The 12341-nt window shown below is 44.0% G+C and overlaps 1 protein-coding gene across 10 annotated transcripts in view; it reads left to right on the plus strand.

The window, feature by feature from the left end:
- The window catches only part of MAPK9 (mitogen-activated protein kinase 9), a 69951-nt gene that overhangs the window by 4919 nt on the left and 52691 nt on the right, over positions 1-12341 (plus strand). For 6 of the 10 annotated variants that reach the window (XM_027969271.2, XM_027969269.2, XM_027969270.2 and 3 more), the window contains exon 2: positions 10787-10958. In XM_027969271.2, coding sequence (XP_027825072.1) covers positions 10837-10958 — 122 coding nt within the window. In that variant the 5' untranslated portion in view covers positions 10787-10836. Of the gene's footprint in view, positions 1-6821; positions 6905-6999; positions 7084-10786; positions 10959-12341 lie in introns of those variants that run through there. The other 4 variants (XM_060415342.1, XM_060415341.1, XM_060415340.1 and 1 more) reach the window with 3 other exon arrangements.

The following is a 12341-nucleotide window of genomic DNA, read 5'->3' on the forward strand; positions in this document are numbered from 1 at the left end:
AATTGTAAATAATTTAATTTGTTACACTATTTGAATATTGTGTATCTAAATTGATGCTGCTACTAGTTTGATTTCAGAATATCTAGGCTTAAGGATGCAAACCAGGTAGTGAATCCCCTAGGTCTGATTCTGGAATCAAATCTGTTTTTCTAACTCTTAACTCTCAGAAACATAGCTACTATTATATGTTATGAAGTGGATGCCGTCTACAAATCTCATGACATACCGTCTACCTGTCAGGCCCTAGAATGGAAAGTAAATGCTGTGCATTGCCTCCTGTCGTGTCTTTCTTGGGGGTGTTCACCAGCATTAACTGTGTCATCAGGCTTTGCACTCACCAGGGTTGAGTCCCCGTTTTCAGAATGCAGATATTTGTTTGGAACAAGCAGAATGGGTGTGGTAAGATCTGTTCTAAGGTCGGCTAAGGCGGATCCTCTGGCCTGTGCTGAGCACTGTGCTAGCTGTCCTCTGAGGTTGATTCTGCAGTTATCCCCCTTCTACAGATGAGGGTAAGTGCTTGCCCAAGTTCACTCACCCACATACGTGGCAGACCCACTGCCGTCTGACTGCAGAGCTGCCTTGCACTTACGGTCCCATTTAGTTTTCCTTTAACAAGTATTTCCTGGGCACCCACTGTGTAGTTAGTAGAGGGCTAAGAAATAGAGGAGCTCACAGAGTAGAAGTGGAGATAGACTTGCAAGGCAAATGAATGCAGATGGTGATGCTCAGAAAAGGGGGCGTGCCTGGCACAGCTGGAAAGGAAGGCCTGCTGAGGAAGACCTGCAGAAAAGCTTGCCCTGGACTTGGAAGGAGGGAGGTTGGCCAGGAACACAGAAGCGGGAGGGAAGTCATTTCAGGCAGACAGGACAGCTCAGGCAAAGGAACCTGAAGGTGTGCAGGAGCTGGAGCCTGCTGCTCCCGGGGGGCTTGAGAATGCCTGAGAGTGAGCCAGAGGCCCTACAGGACTCCTCTGCTGTGCTCGGGATTCGAAGTTTACCCTTAACACAATCAGTTGCTACTGAAGGAACTCAAACATAAGAGTAGTATAATCACAAATCCCTTTCAACAAGTCTCTTTAATTCTTGTTTTGAAATAATTACAAATCCTAAGAAGTTGCACAAATAGTACAGAGAGGCCCCGTGCCCCCTTCACCTGGTTGCCCCCAATGGTTGTGTATTTATATAGCTATAGTGCAATACCAGAACCAGGCAGTTAGTACCGGTACAGCGTTTGTATAGTTCTATGTCATTTTATTCACATATGGAGGTTCATATAACCACCGTCATTGTCCTCAAGATACAGATCTATTTCATCATCCCAAAGATCCTCCCCTGTACTACCCCTTTATAACCACATTGCCCCCCCTTCTCCCCCACCATCCATAATCCCTGGTGACCACGAATCTCTTCTGTATCTCTGTAATTTTTCATTTTAGGGATATTGTATACATGGATTATGGACCTTTTGAAATTGGCTTTTTTTTTTTTTGAAGTGTTTATCTTCTTTTTTTTTTAATTTTTTTTTTATTTTTTTTTAATTTTAAAATCTTTTTTTTTTTTTTTAATTTTAAAATCTTTAATTCTTACATGCGTTCCCAAACATGAACCCCCTCCCACCTCCCTCCCCATAACATCTCTCTGGGTCATCCCCATGCACCAGCCCCAAGCATGCTGCATCCTGCATCAGACATAGACTGGCGATTCAATTCTTACATGATAGTACACGTGTTAGAATGCCATTCTCCCAAATCATCCCACCCTCTCCCTCTCCCTCTGAGTCCAAAAGTCCGTTATACACATCTGTGTCTCTTTCCCTGTCTTGCATACAGGGTCGTCATTGCCATCTTCCTAAATTCCCTATATATGTGTTAGTATACTGTATTGGTGTTTTTCTTTCTGGCTTACTTCACTCTGTATAATCGGCTCCAGTTTCATCCATCTCATCAGAACTGATTCAAATGAATTCTTTTTTACGGCTGAGTAATACTCCATTGTGTATATGTACCACAGCTTTCTTATCCATTCATCTGCTGATGGACATCTAGGTTGTTTCCATGTCCTGGCTATTATAAACAGTGCTGTGATGAACACTGAAATTGGCTTTTATCATTAAAATTTCATAATGCCCTATGACCTACCCAAATTGTTATTGAATATCAGTAATTCAATCATTTTGAGTGCCAGGTGGTAGTTGGTTGTATGGATGGATGTACAGCAATTTGTTTAACCATTCACCCACTGAAAGACATCTGGAGTTCTTCCAGTTTTGAACTATTACAGATACAGCTTCTTGAGCATTCGTGTAAAGGTTTTCATGTGCACAGATATTTCTAAGATGGTGTGTATACCATAGATCTGAGGTGTCAGGAATGGAGGCTGGAGAGCACTTTGGCTGTTGGTGTGTCTCGGGCACAGTGAGGCCTTTACTCACAACACTGAGTATCAGGGCAGGACGTGGGGAGACTGATGACTGCAAGGGGCCAGTGGGGGGAATTCTTGCTAGATCCTTAGGATCCAGCTGAGTGACGTGATAACCAACTACTAGCTGTTATTCTGTGTCATAGTATATGCCATAAGTTAAGAACTGATGTTCAAAAGAGTGGCCCTGAGATGCTGTGAGGTTTTTGGTTTTTCAGGGAAGATAAAGTTGTGCTGAGATCCCTGGAGAAGGGAATGGATGCCCACTCCAGTATTCTTGCCTGGAGAATTCCATGGACAGAGGAGCCTGGTGGGCTACAGTCTTTGGGGTCTCAAAGAGTTGGACACGACTGAGTGACTAACACACACACACACACACACACACACACACACACGAATACTATTTTTAATAAGAATAAAGTAGGGAAAAAGAACAATTTGATGAAAACTTCTGGCAGCAAGCATTGAAACAAAGAAGGTGATTGTGACAATCTGCTTTTAGTCACAGCAGTCAGTTCACTTAAATATTGCATGCCCTGGGTATTCTGAAGCATTAGTGTGATTAAAGGTTTGATTCTGTGGATCACTGCATTATCTTCATCATCAGAACAAACGTGTCTAGGTGGGTTGAAGCCAACAAGATAAGATGTGAAGAAGGTCTGTGTTATTTTGTCCTGGTCCTAACTAGCCCTTTGACAATCACTTTACTCTCTAAATAAAATTAGAGATATTCCAGTAGTATATTGGGAAGAACATGGATATTGTAGTCAAATACACCTCCATTCAAATCCAGGCTATGCTACTCTCCAGCTGAGAATCCGGGCAAGTTACTTCCTGTCTCCAAGTCGTTTGCTCATTTGCAGGGTGAGGATAGTACCTGGATCTCACAAGCTGTTAGGAGAGTGTATATAACTGTGTACTGAGCCTGGCCCACTTGCCTTCCTGTCTCCAGTCTCATCTGCCTCAAATCCATTCTCTGTAAAGGGGTCAGAGTGACCATTCTTCAGCTTTTTATTTAAAAGTGTTTAGTTTTTAAAATGTGAAATATGTGCATAGGTAAAAGAAAAAAAAAGTTGTGATGTCAGGAGTGAAAGTCTCGTTTTCCACTGCTTCTCTGCACTTGCTAGCGTCTTGTCTGTGTATTCTCCTGTACGTTGGCATTTACTGTCTGTGCTCTTCTTTGCCTTGTTTTATTTCCTGATGTATCTTAAACATCTCTCCATATCAGTGCCTAAAGTCCCTGCATTGTTTTTAATGGCTTTATTATGCTTTTATGCCATGATTCTTCAGTCATTCCAAGGGGGCTTTTTAGATTATTTCTAGTTTTTTGCCTGTTACAAGCAGTGCTCTTTGCGTCCTTGTACATGTATATTTGTCTGGTGCATTTATGTAGAATTGTAGTTGCCAGGTCAGGAGTCATGCAGATTTTCCCTTAGATATTACCTATTTTACTTCCAAATAGTGTTTTACGACTTTATGTAATTCATACTAATTTATGCTCACCAGTATGTGTGAAAGTACCTGCTTTGTCGCAACTAGGTTGTTACTTGCATGCAGGTCTTGCCGCCTCCAGGAAGCCTTCCTCTACATCTGCCTCTCACTCACACATTCCACTTGCTCTCTCCCTCTGCCCACCACTCTGCTGGACTTCCGCCCTGCAGACAGTGCATGCCCCCAGGACACTTCCTGTGTGGTATGATAATTATGCGTTGGTGGTTTGGAGGGAAAGGATTGTCTGATTAGTATTCCGTGGTTTCCTTGGTGGCTGAGAGAGTAAAGAATCTGCCTGCAATGCTGGAGACCTGGGTTTGATCCCTGGGACGGGAACATCCCCTGTGGAAAGGAATGACAACCCACTCCAGGATTCTTGAATGGAGAATTCCGTGGACAGAGGAGCCTGGTGGGCTGCAGTCCACGGGGTGGCAAAGAGCCGGACGTGACTGAGCGGCTGACACACAGACACTCAAATATACATCCCTCGTGTTTGGTGCACAGGAGGCTGTCAGGAAATGTTTGTTGGGAGAAGTCAGTAAATAGTAAGTAAATAGTAGCTGACATCTCCCCAAGTCGCACATTATATGCTCTCCACTGTTGTTTCCCATTTTAAAATGTTAGAACTGCGTAAAGCTGTGGTGGAAAGCTGTGCTGTGCTAAGTCGTTTCAGTTGTGTCCGGCTCTTAGTGTCCTGCTCCCTTGGACTGTAGCCCGCCAGGCTCCTCTGTCTATGGGATTCTCCAGGCAAGAATACTGGAGTGGGTTGCCGTGCCCTCCAGGGGACCTTCCAACCCAGGGATCAAATCCATCCGTGCCTCTTCCGTCCCCTGCATTGGCAGGCAGGGTCTTTACCACTAGTGCCATCTGGGAAGCCCCAGAAAGCTATAGTTAGAGCTAATTTTTTTATTTAGAAAAGATAATCAGATTTAATACTGTATTTGCAGTACCTGGGTTGTTTATATTTAGAATACTAGAGGTAGGGAAAACACTTTTAAAGCATTTCTTACTCCAGGCTCTAAACAGATAGGAATGTTCCTCCTGCCCAATGTTTATTCCTAGAGTGGGTAGATTTTATTCCAGTATCCTGGAGGGGATCCTACAGGAGTCTCCAGTCTTGAAGAAATAGAGCTTTTCAGTTAGAGCAATTCATTTGACAAGCATTCATCGAAGCAGCATGGTAAGTGGGGAGGGTGTAGACCTGAGGCAGTTGCCTTTAGTAAAGGCCATGCCGCTTCCTAACCTTGAGGCATCCACTCACCACACTCGGGTCTGTAAGCGCGGAGTGTATCCTCCTAGGAGCTTTCTCAGTGGATCATTGGTTGGCATTTCGTAATGTCGTATGAGAGGGAAGACAGGCCCTCCCTCCTTTTGAAGAGCTCCTCGCCTGGCAGAGGGAGGCGGAGGCAGACCTGCAGAAGCCGAGTGACAGGCGGTGTGACGGGCAGCGGATCCCACTGCTGGGAGCCGAGGTGAGGAACCAGCACCTGCTAGTGATGGGAGTTGAGTCAGGGACTCCGCCTTCCGTGTGTTGGTAATGTGGTTGCCTGAAGAATTCTTACACTTCTCAATTTGTGAATTGTCTTCTGAAACCTGGTTGATGTCCATTTTGTTTATGACTTTCTTTTGTTTGTTGTTGTTTTTTAGTAGCTGAGTAGTGTCTGACTCTTTGTGACCCCTTGGACTATAGTCCGCCAGGCTCCTCTGTCCATGGGATTTTCTAGACAAGAATACTAGTTCAGTTCAGTCGCTCAGTCGTGTCCAACTCTGCGACCCCATGAATCGCAGCACGCCAGGCCTCCCTGTCCATCACCGACTCCCGGAGTTCACTCAGACTCATGTCCATCAAGTCCGTGATGCCATCCAGCCATCTTATCCTCTGTTGACCCCTTCTCCTCCTGCCCCCAATCCCTCCCAGCATCAGAGTCTTTTCCAGTGAGTCAACTCTTCACATGAGGTGGCCAAAGTACTGGAGTTTCAGCTTCAGCATCATTCCTTCCAAGGAAATCCCAGGGCTGATCTCCTTCAGAATGGACTGGTTGGATCTCCTTGCAGTCCAAGGGACTCTCAAGAGTCTTCTCCAACACCACAGTTCAAAAGCATCAATTCTTCGGCGCTAAGCCTTCTTCACAGTCCAACTCTCACATCCATACATGACTACTGGAAAAACTATAGCCTTGACTAGATGGACTTTAGTCGGCAAAGGAATGTCTCTGCTTTTGAATATGCTATCTAGGTTGGTCATAACTTTTCTTCCAAGGAGTAAGCGTCTTTTAATTTCATGGCTGCAGTCACCATCTGCAGTGATTTTGGAGCCCTCCAAAATAAAGTCTGACACTATTTCCAGTGTTTCCCCATCTATTTCCCATGAAGTGATGGGACCGGATGCCATGATCTTCGTTTTCTGAATGTTGAGCTTTAAGCCAACTTTTCCACTCTCCTCCTTCACTCTCATAAAGAGGTTTTTGAGTTCCTCTTCACTTTCTGCCATAAGGGTGGTGTCATCTGCATATCTGAGGTTATTGATATTTCTCCCGGCAATCTTGATTCCAGCTTGTGTTTCTTCCAGTCCAGCATTTCTCATGATGTACTCTGCGTGTAAGTTAAATAAGCAGGGTGACAATATACAGCCTTGAGGTACTCCTTTTCCTATTTGGAATCAGTCTTTTGTTCCATGTCCACTTCTAACTTGCTTCCTGACCTGTATACAGATTTCTCAAGAGGCAGGTTAGGTGGTCTGGTATTCCCATTTCTTTCAGAATTTTCCACAGTTTATTGTGATCCACACAGTCAAAGGCTTTGGCATAGTCAATAAAGCAGAAATAGATGTTTTTCTGGAACTCTCTTGCTTTTCGATGATCCAGCGGATGTTGGCAATTTGATCTCTGGTTCCTCTGCCTTTTCTAAAACCAGCTTGAACGTCAGGAAGTTCACGGTTCACATGTTGCTGAAGCCTGGCTTGGAGAATTTTGAGCATTACTTTACTAGCGTGTGAGGTGAGTGCAGTTGTGCGGAAGTTTGAGCATTATTTGGCATTGCCTTTCTTTGGGATTGGAATGAAAACTGAGTGGGTTGCTATTTCCTTCTCCAGGGGATCTTCCCAACCCAGAGATTGAATCTGCATCTCCTGCATTGGCCGGTGGATTCTCTACTGCTGAGCCACCAGGATCACGAGGTCCATTTTGTTGAAATACATCTCAGGAGTTGATTTCATTAATAGTTAATTTGCATGCTTTCTTCTTTTGCCTTGGGGTTCTTTCTCTCGCTCTCATGAAGCCCAGGCTTGGCAGAGGAGGTGGCTCTAACAGATTCTTTGTTAAGTGACTTTTTTTTCCTGCCTGATAAGGGCAACTTATTTTAATTTAAAAATTATTTAAAATCTTGAGATGAAATTGTATTAATTGTTGACCTAATGATGTAATATTGGGGGCAGGTAAAGAATCTGCCTGCATGCAAGAGACCAGGGTTTTATCCCTGGATTGGGAAGATTCCCTGTAGAAGGGGATGCCTATCCACTCCAGTATTCTTGTCTGGAGAATTCCATGGATAGAGGAGCCTGTGGGCTACAGTCCATGGGGTCGCAGAGTTGAACACAACTGAGGGAGTAACACAATGAAGTAATGTACTCCCCAGATTCACAAAAGCTAATCTGATACTGTAGCAGTTAGAGTATGGGTTGCAACAGCTGTAGCAGAGAGGATTCCAGAACTACTCAACATGATCTAGATTAATTTATGCCAGTCTCAGTGTGGACAGGTGGACCAGAATGGCCCAGCTCTGTCCCACATGGTCGTTCAGGACCCTGGCTGGTGAGTGACTCTAGTGTCTTCAGCCTGTGACTTCCGTCTCTGGGAGTACAACCGCTCATCACCCAGCCAACAGCAAGGGAGAACGATAGATTGGAAGGCAAGCAACTTTCTGTTTAAAACATGGCCTAGAAGTAACATCCGTCATTTCTGCTCACATCTGTCAGGTCAAAGTTGGTCGTCTGGCACACCTGGCCGCCAGGAAGGTGGCGGATGTCATCTCTGGCTGGACAGCTGTTTGTCCAGCTGGAACAGGATGGCTCCTGTTATTAAAAGGAAGGGAGCAGTGGGTCCTGGAGTAGGTCAGCGGCCTGGTCCGCTCATACTGTCCCTTGGCCTCTTCAGACTTGTCCAAAATCACACTCTCCAACTCTGCAGTTATCACCTGCCTCCCTTCCGCGGTTTCACCTCTATTTCTCCCCATCTCCTGCTTTCTCTAAGCCACACATTTCCTTCGTTTCCCCAGCTCCCATGATTCTGGCATTTTTATCAGGTCTGCCTGTTTTGAGCCCTGCTCACTGCAGTCACTCCCTTTCTCAGCTTCCCGAATGACCTCTCTGAGAAGCAAGTCAGAGCCTGTGCCTCTCGTGCTTTGATGCCTCTGCAGCCCTTAGGCCCACATCCAGACCCAGGTGGCTCCCAGTGGCTTCCGAGGCTTGTGGTGATCTGGCCTTGTTTTCTGTCTCCAGTTTTTCCCCCACAACCCAGCAAAACCGAATCTCAAATGGCTTGTCATGCTTAGAAGGCACCTCCAGGTCTCATCACCTGCTCCTTCTCTGCCCTGCACCCTGAACCTCCGTCCTCCTGGCTTTAGGGCTCTCCTTGCATTCACTCTCTTCTGAGTGTACCCACGGTGTGCACTCGCTGTAAACTCGAAGCCCAAAAGGCAGGCAGGCTGGCTGTTCTGGCAAGGGACATGGTCCACAATGGTACTCAAATGCTTTGTGAATGACCGTCGTGGCTGGTCCATTACTATATGGCAAAGAAAGAGCAGACTGTATTGGCTTCTGGCTTTTTGCTGAGTCTGTCTCTGATCCTTGGCATTTGTACTCCACCAGTCAAGCTGAACAATTCACCATGTCTGAGCACAGACAGTTTGAGCTCTGCGCTTCTACTCTGTCTCTGCAAAATTGTTCAGGGCAAATGCCACCTCCTCCATGAAGCTCTTCTTGTCTTCTGCACCCCTGCTTGTGGGTTGAACCTCTTTCGCCTTTTAGATTTGTTTACATTTTACCTATGGCCCTTACCTCTTCGTAACTTAGATTACAATAAAGATAACAGACTCATTCTTCACATTTCTTCCCCAAAGAGTGAATTAGATGATATTTCAAGACCAATTCCTGGTTAATCTTGCCATGACTTCTGTATTTATCACTTTCTTGTTCAAAGGCACCCCATAAATGTTGAAATGAATTGTCTCAACCTATTAAAAACTATAAGTAAATTAAGAAAAGGATACTCCTTCAGATGTCAGTAAAATGAAGTAGCATCATGAGGGAATCATGAGCTACAGTGTTATTGGGTCAGATCAGCAGAAGTATATTGAATGTTAACTCTGTCCCAGGGTCCAGGCCCTCCCTGTCCTGGAAATACAAGGTGCCATGGTGATCAAGATGGACCTGCCTTTACCCTCTAAGAGCTTAGGACCAGCTTCTCACAGCTGCATGACTTAGCCAGCTCACTAAGCTTTGGGTCACTCCCGTGTAACACGGGGCTGGCGATCCCTGTGGGTCGTCGTGAGCAGTGTGTTGGTTTATCTAGTGCAGTGCTGGCCTCCCAGAAGCAATCCTCAACCAGTGTGCAGTGGCTCTTGGTCAAAGTGGCTGCTGGTAGTAATAGCTGTGCCTCAGCCGCTGCCCTGAGAATGGTTAAGAAAAGAAAAAAAAGAAGCAAATATAAATTTGATTTAATTATTTGTTCAGACTTGTTATTGATAAATTTATTTCCATTTTAAATGGAAGTCCTAGGCATCATTGCATTGAAATATGTATCACCAGTACCAAAAATTCCATGAGTAGACATTAAATGTTAGGTGGTAGAACAAACAGGCTAGAAGCTGGGGCAGCCGTAGAATAAAATTTAAATTCTGTGTTTTTAGACAGTGTGGAATACTTACCTAAATGATTTTATTGTTGGCTTTTTAATTTTTAATGACCAGTGTAAATAACTTGCTAACTTTTGAATAAACATTATCAGACAAGAGCCAGGAAGCTAAGTAAAAGTAGCTTCCTGCCAATTGATTTCTGTTTGTTTTGTTTTCTGTATAAAATCACATAGGCTCCTGCAGCGTAGAAATCTTAGCTTACTGTCTAAACCACAAAAAGGCTGCTCTGGAGGTGCCAGTTCATACTCATACCTCGTGATTAACGTCATAGTGTCCATGTTATTGACTGTAGGTTATGACAGAATTCTCTGTCTGTGTTGAAGCCCACTAGTGACGTGGGCTGCCGGGAATATAAACTAGCTCCAGAACCAGCTCGAAAGATAGGAACGCACTCACCAGTATGCATGGCGCTCACAGATGCCACCAGCCCTGCAACACCCTGTTGTCCTTTAACTTAGCACTTTTATAATCACTTTGACATCAGATGTGCTTTCTGGTTCATCCCTTTAGCCTGAGTTTGTGGACCGAGCAGAAGCCTGGATCATTTGTTTCTCTGTGTGGACATAGACATGTTCATTCTGCAACATCCCTGGAACACCTCCCTGTCTGGTTGAGACAGTTCAGCATAATCTGGCCCCACAGGAAACTGATGGGAATTACACAGTGGCATGGTCTTGTCTTGGCTAGTAAAAATGTGCAAATTCTTTTCTCCAAGGGTGGTTGTTTCCTAATCCAGTCCCTTAAGATGTGGTCATGCAGGATCTCAAAGTGTCTTCCCTTCATAATAGTCTTGTACATTCAGGTGGATGTCTTTGCATTTTTTGTTTGTGGCTTAAGTTCAGAACTTGGTCTGAGTTTATCAGCTTATAACCATAATGTCTTATATACCAAAAATTGGAAACACGGTTAAGTGCGCTATGCATGTATAATTTCAGTAAGAGTGCATGTTCATTCTGGTTCTTTTTCAGGGACTCTGACGACTGTGCCCGTCCTCTGGAATACTGCATGACGGTGCATCATGAGTGACAGTAAATGTGACAGTCAGTTTTACAGTGTACAAGTGGCAGACTCAACTTTCACTGTCCTGAAACGATACCAGCAGTTGAAACCCATTGGCTCTGGAGCCCAAGGAATTGTTTGGTAAGTATAGTGTGTTTCAGTAGGGTAGATTGTTTTTGTTGTAATAAAAACTTAATAGTTCTAAGTTGTCAGAATTTAGAAAACACTGATGATAAAAAATACTCTTTGCTATAGGTTTATAAGCTAAACTGAATCAACCGCTTGCTTTAGTTACATGTAGTCGGATTATAGGATACAAACTCAAATTCTTTAAAATGCTGCATAAATTTAAATAGGTAGACATTTTTCTTTTTGGTTTCTTTTTTCTTTTTTTTCCCCTTTTCCATTCCCCCTGTCATAATGATATTAGAATAATAGGTATGACAATGAGTTGTAACCGAAATTTGGAGTTTTATTCATTTCTTCATCCTGGCCACCCTTCCTCCCTCCCCCTTTTATTCCCAATCACTCCTATTCGTTTCTAGGCGCCATGATTGCAGTGCCTTGCCCTTCATTGGCAGGATGAGGCCAGTCAGTGTCATTATCACCCCATGGATTAACCAGGAAGGGATGCCGTATGAGGGGCTGGGCTGGCCGTCTCTTCCTTGGTGTCTCACTTCAGCTATGTGTCCAGCCCAGCCGTCAGAACCGTTGGTCTGACCCTGAACCTTAGTCTCTTGCTTGGTAAGACAGTCAGCTGCCGCGACATCACTGGCCAGCTAAAGGTAAAGTCTTTCACGTTTTCTAGACTACAGTTATCGGCACCTCCCGAACTTTTTATCCCTTAGTTTTCTGGGCAAAATCTTTTCTTCTTCTTTTGGTCAATAAAAACAAGATTGCCTTTACATCTAAGAGGAACTGTGGTAAAGCTAAATACCTAATGATTACAGCTGGTAGGTAAAGGGAATTCAAGATAAAAGAGAACTCTTGAATGTTCTGGTTGGGGAGTTTATATTTTTATTAGAGGTAATGAGTTTAGAGAATCTGCATCTGTGGTTTGTAACTGACCCTCTGTTATCGAGACATATAATCAGGGAAGGTGGTAGTTTTCTTCAGCCCAGGTAGGTAGAGGTCCTGGGAGCTGAGGAGATGGTAGTCCAGAGATTCCTTGAAAAACTAATGAGGGAAAAGGGGCTGTTGGGAAGGAATGCCTGGCTTGCATCTACAATAGTGGTGATCTTAACTTTCAATGGATAACATGCTATATCGGTACTTAAAGACCCAGTGTACCACGAGACTTTTTAAAGTGAATGGATGGCTCATATTAGGATACTTTGATGTCAATAAGAAATTCTAGATGTAAAATATTCTTTTGATTTATAGTATATCTCTTATTTGGAACTGAATGGTAATTTGACATAGGAAATTAAGCAAGACAGATAAAAAGGACATTTAATGTAATAACCACATTTAGAGGTTGATTAGAAGTTCATAATTATAAAATGGAGATCTTTATAAGGGTTA

The sequence above is a fragment of the Ovis aries genome, chromosome 5 (genome assembly GCF_016772045.2).
Source record: "Ovis aries strain OAR_USU_Benz2616 breed Rambouillet chromosome 5, ARS-UI_Ramb_v3.0, whole genome shotgun sequence".
Lineage (NCBI taxonomy): Eukaryota > Metazoa > Chordata > Mammalia > Artiodactyla > Bovidae > Ovis > Ovis aries.